Raw genomic sequence first — 4,045 nt, forward strand, 5'->3', positions numbered from 1 at the left:
CACACACACACACACACACACACACACACACACACACACACACACACCCTAACTCTGCCCCTGTCCAACACATGTCCACAGACAAGCAGCACTCTTGAGCTGTCAGCTGGTCCTTTAGGTCTTATTCATCCAAGCACCACACACAAGCCTTCTTTTATTTCCTCTTCACACACATCACAGTGTATAATGTGGACTCTGCTATAATTTGCCTTTTTTCTAATCATAAGAAAATGTCATTCATATATATTTCTTTTTTGAGACCGAGTTTCTCTGTGTAGCCCTGGCTGTCCTGGAACTTGCTATGTAGATTAGGCTATCCTCAAACCTACAGAGATCTGCCTGCCTGTACCTCCCAGAGTGCTGGGCTTAAAGATGTGTGCCACAACATCCAGCTTGAATACATGTCTAGACATATTTTCCCATATCTGAATTAGTCAACTCAACTAAAAGGCTTTAAAACAAATCAGAGAACAGACTTTGAGAAACAGAAAGGCTATTCAATTCACACCTTCATTTTATAAGGGAAACACAGCTGCTAAGAAATAAAATGATTTTCACAAGCCCATGGACGGGGTGATTGGGACAGCCTTACCCGGTGAGTGTGAAGACTGCATACTTTGAATCGGATGGATGTCATGCAGACAGCCAGAGACTCTCCTGTTCTTCATCAAACTTCTGCTCCTGAACCAAAGACAAACCAATCATAAGATTAGTTGTTCTTCACCACAGGAGTAAGAATGCTGCCAGCTTTATAGAAACACATAATTCCAGCACTTAGAGGGCTGGCATAAGATAGTTTGAGGCAAGCACAGCCTACACGAGACCTTGTCTCAGGGCAACATTCTTACGCAGATGTGGCTGTGCTTTCTTCCCAACCAGGACAAACTCATTTCAATCTCTGAGCAAGAATTTTCCTACGTGAAGGCACTGCCCTAATATAGTTCATGAATGGGCTAAGTATTTCTTGTGTACTCTTCCTTAGGCTCCTGGCATTTGCCCACAAGGAGACACCTGCCACACAGCTGAACGACTCCTAAAAGGGCATAAAGGTGCTTTGGTAGTCTGTGCCGTTGAGTTGGCAAGGCCTCTTGGAACAGTGACTCAAAAGGATGCCCATAGGTTAGCCAAGCAGGGGGCAGACTTGGAAAGCAGGAAATAGCATATGAAATACTGTCATGGAACATGGGAAGACTTGGAGGGAAACCATGGGAGGAACCAAGCACAGTGCTGAGCGACTGCTTTCCATGAAGTATGGGAGAGATGGCAAGAAATATGGCTGGGGGAAGTGCCAGGTGCAGCTTGACTTATCTAGGGGAGGAATTTAAACAGGGAAAGCATCTCAGTGCCCCCCCACCCCCCCACCCACAGTGGGAAGCAAGCCTGTGGGAGTAGTACCCACCAAGAGAAGTACCACAGCCTTTCCCTCAGCCTAGAAAACAGCCTCTCCCTGTAACTTTCTCTTTTTTTGAGACAGGGTTTCTCTGTGCAGCCCTGGCTGTCCTGGAACTCACTCTGTAGACCAGGCTAGCCTCGAACTCTCGAACTCAGAAATCCGCCTGCCTCTGCCTCCCAAGTGCTGGGATTAAAGGTGTCCCTGTAACTTTCTAAACTCCAGGTCTAGCTCACCATGAGAAGGTAACTTGCTGAGCAGTGACCTACATCGAAATACAGGCAGATGTGGCTGTGCTTTCTTCCCAACAAGGACAAACTCATTTCAATCTCTGAGCAAGAATTTTCCTACGTGAAGGCACTGCCCTAATATAGTTCATGAATAGGCTAAGTATTTCTTGTGCACTCTTCCTTAGGCCTGACCTAATCAGACTTTCTACTACTGTTGACTCGCCAAAGGAAAATACTTTCTTGAAGAGATTGTTAGGGTATTCTACTCACAAAGCTTAAGTGTTTCAAATATAAATTCCCCTGTAAATTCTTACAGAAAGAAATAAAACCACAGAAATATGACTGAAGATGAAGGGAAACTATCAATTTCTAAGTATGTGTTTTTCTAGAGATGAAAAGAAAAGTAAAATGAAAAGTAGGTTAAGCTAGGAAAAGTATTGTTCTTGTCCCGCTGTCAAGTTAAACAGTGTTTAAACAAGGAAATGCTTGCCACATTCCTTCCAAAGAGTTTTCACTCACCCTGAGAGAACAATTCACTTTTAACTGTCAACACTCCACATGATTTACAGGGGCAGGAGCGGCCTGTTTTATTGCAGAGCCCCTGTGGTCCAGCAGCGCCAACAGCAGCTCTATAATAATCTGTCAGCATTTCCATTACCTGCAGGCATTCTCGGAGTTTGTAACTCTGTCATAAACATTCTCGCAAGGCTGAAACTTCATGCACAAGGTCTCAGACTAAGAGCAACTCACTTTATAAAATATGATATCATTGAATTACAGAAGTTCCCCAAGTATCATTGCCACATAAAACACCTGACTTCTTTCTTCTCTTTCTTTCTTTTTGGTTTCTCTGTGTAGCTCTGGCTGTCCTGGAACTCACTTTATAGAGCAGGCTGGCTTCAAACTCACAGAGATCTGCCTGCCTCTGCCTCCCAAGTGCTGGGACTAAAGGAATGTGCCACCATGTCTGGCCTAAAAAAACCTTAATTTCAAAATCTTGCAAAATATGAAAAGGAATTTTGGTTTCAGGGTCACATTTTAAACTTGTTTGTTTCTTACCTGTCAACCCAAACTTCAGCAGATGTATGATGGAAATCACCAACATTCAAAGGGCTAAAGATTAGTGCTCACTGACTCACGCTCATATTGTGATCCACGACGTATGTATGTGTGTGTGTGTGTGTGTGTATGTATGTATGTATGTATGTATGTATGTATGATGTAATAAGCTTGCATAAAGCCTACACATATTTATAATGAACCATCTTCTTCCTGTTAAGAAGGTACTACTCCTAAAACCCAAGAGGTTTCATAAATCACCCTCCAGTTTGTTGGTCTGGCTGAAATGCAGGGAGGTCATTATTACTCTAGGTTGCCCTACTTCTCTCAGTCCCACACATCCAGTTCCATCAAGGACCACCCCTAGGTCACGCTAGTGGCACAGCCCAGCAGTGTCTATCTCTCATCCTCAGGTCAAAGCACCTGCAGACGCCACCGTTTACTAGTACTGAATCAGAAATTATTATGTCTTCTCTGTATTTAACATTTAAAAGATTATTTTCTCCACGCAGAAGACTGAATGCATAGCACTTCACGATGCTGGATGAGAGCTTTGTCTCTGAGATGCATCGCAGATCTAAGGTTAAATTTTATAGTATGTTAAAGCTCAGCAACAGCTAAGCAGCCATTACCGAGCGCCAGAGTAAGAGGCTTGCACACATCGCCTCCAGCCCTTGTAACAACTCTGTAGCATCATCCCACGCTGAAAGCAGAGGTCAGCGAGGCAGCCAGAATGGCAGCTGCTCTGTGAGGAACCAACGCCGGGAGCTGCGTAGTACTTGCCCCGCGCTCTGATAGTAGGGTCTGTGACCTTTCCCTATACTACCACAGAGGGATAGAGATACATGTGCTCTCCACACTAAGGAGCTCAGGGTCTGTGTGGAGACTCTGTGCTGTGTACTTCACTCAGAACATTCTGGTGACATCACAGATTAAATTAACACAATGCAGCCAATATGACAGAAGTAAGGGATTGTTGTCAAAAAGTAGTTCTATCTCTGATGACAAAAATAAGCTTAAAACAGATATGCCCAAGACTTCTTGAAGCTTGACAGGCGGGCAAAAGATGCTTAAAATAGAACATGATCTGCAATGGGAGGAGATAAAAAAAAAAGGAAAAAAGAAGTAGAAGGGGTGGAGAGACGGCTCAGCAGTTAGGAGTGGCTGCAGCTTGTCTTAGGGTTACTACTGCTGTGATAAACACCATGACCAAAGCAGCTTGGGGGAGCAAAGGGCTTATTCACTTACTCTTCCTTATTACAGCTCATCATTCAAAGGCTCAGGAAAGGGACTCAAATACAGCAGGAAGCTGGAGGCAGGAGCAGAGGACCAGGCCATAGAGAAGTGCTGCTTACTGGCCTACTCA

The 4,045-nt window shown here is 44.2% G+C and overlaps 1 protein-coding gene across 2 annotated transcripts in view; it reads right to left on the bottom strand.

Moving 5' to 3' along the window:
- The window catches only part of Kif14 (kinesin family member 14), a 60,713-nt gene that overhangs the window by 13,298 nt on the left and 43,370 nt on the right, over window positions 1-4,045 (bottom strand). For both annotated transcript variants that reach the window (XM_028773806.1, XM_028773805.1), the window contains one exon: window positions 593-681. In XM_028773806.1, the coding sequence (XP_028629639.1) occupies window positions 593-681 (89 nt within the window). The remainder of the gene's footprint in view (window positions 1-592; window positions 682-4,045) is intronic.

The sequence above is a fragment of the Grammomys surdaster genome, unplaced genomic scaffold (genome assembly GCF_004785775.1).
Source record: "Grammomys surdaster isolate TR1022 unplaced genomic scaffold, NIH_TR_1.0 234, whole genome shotgun sequence".
In the NCBI taxonomy this organism is placed as follows: Eukaryota; Metazoa; Chordata; class Mammalia; order Rodentia; family Muridae; genus Grammomys; species Grammomys surdaster.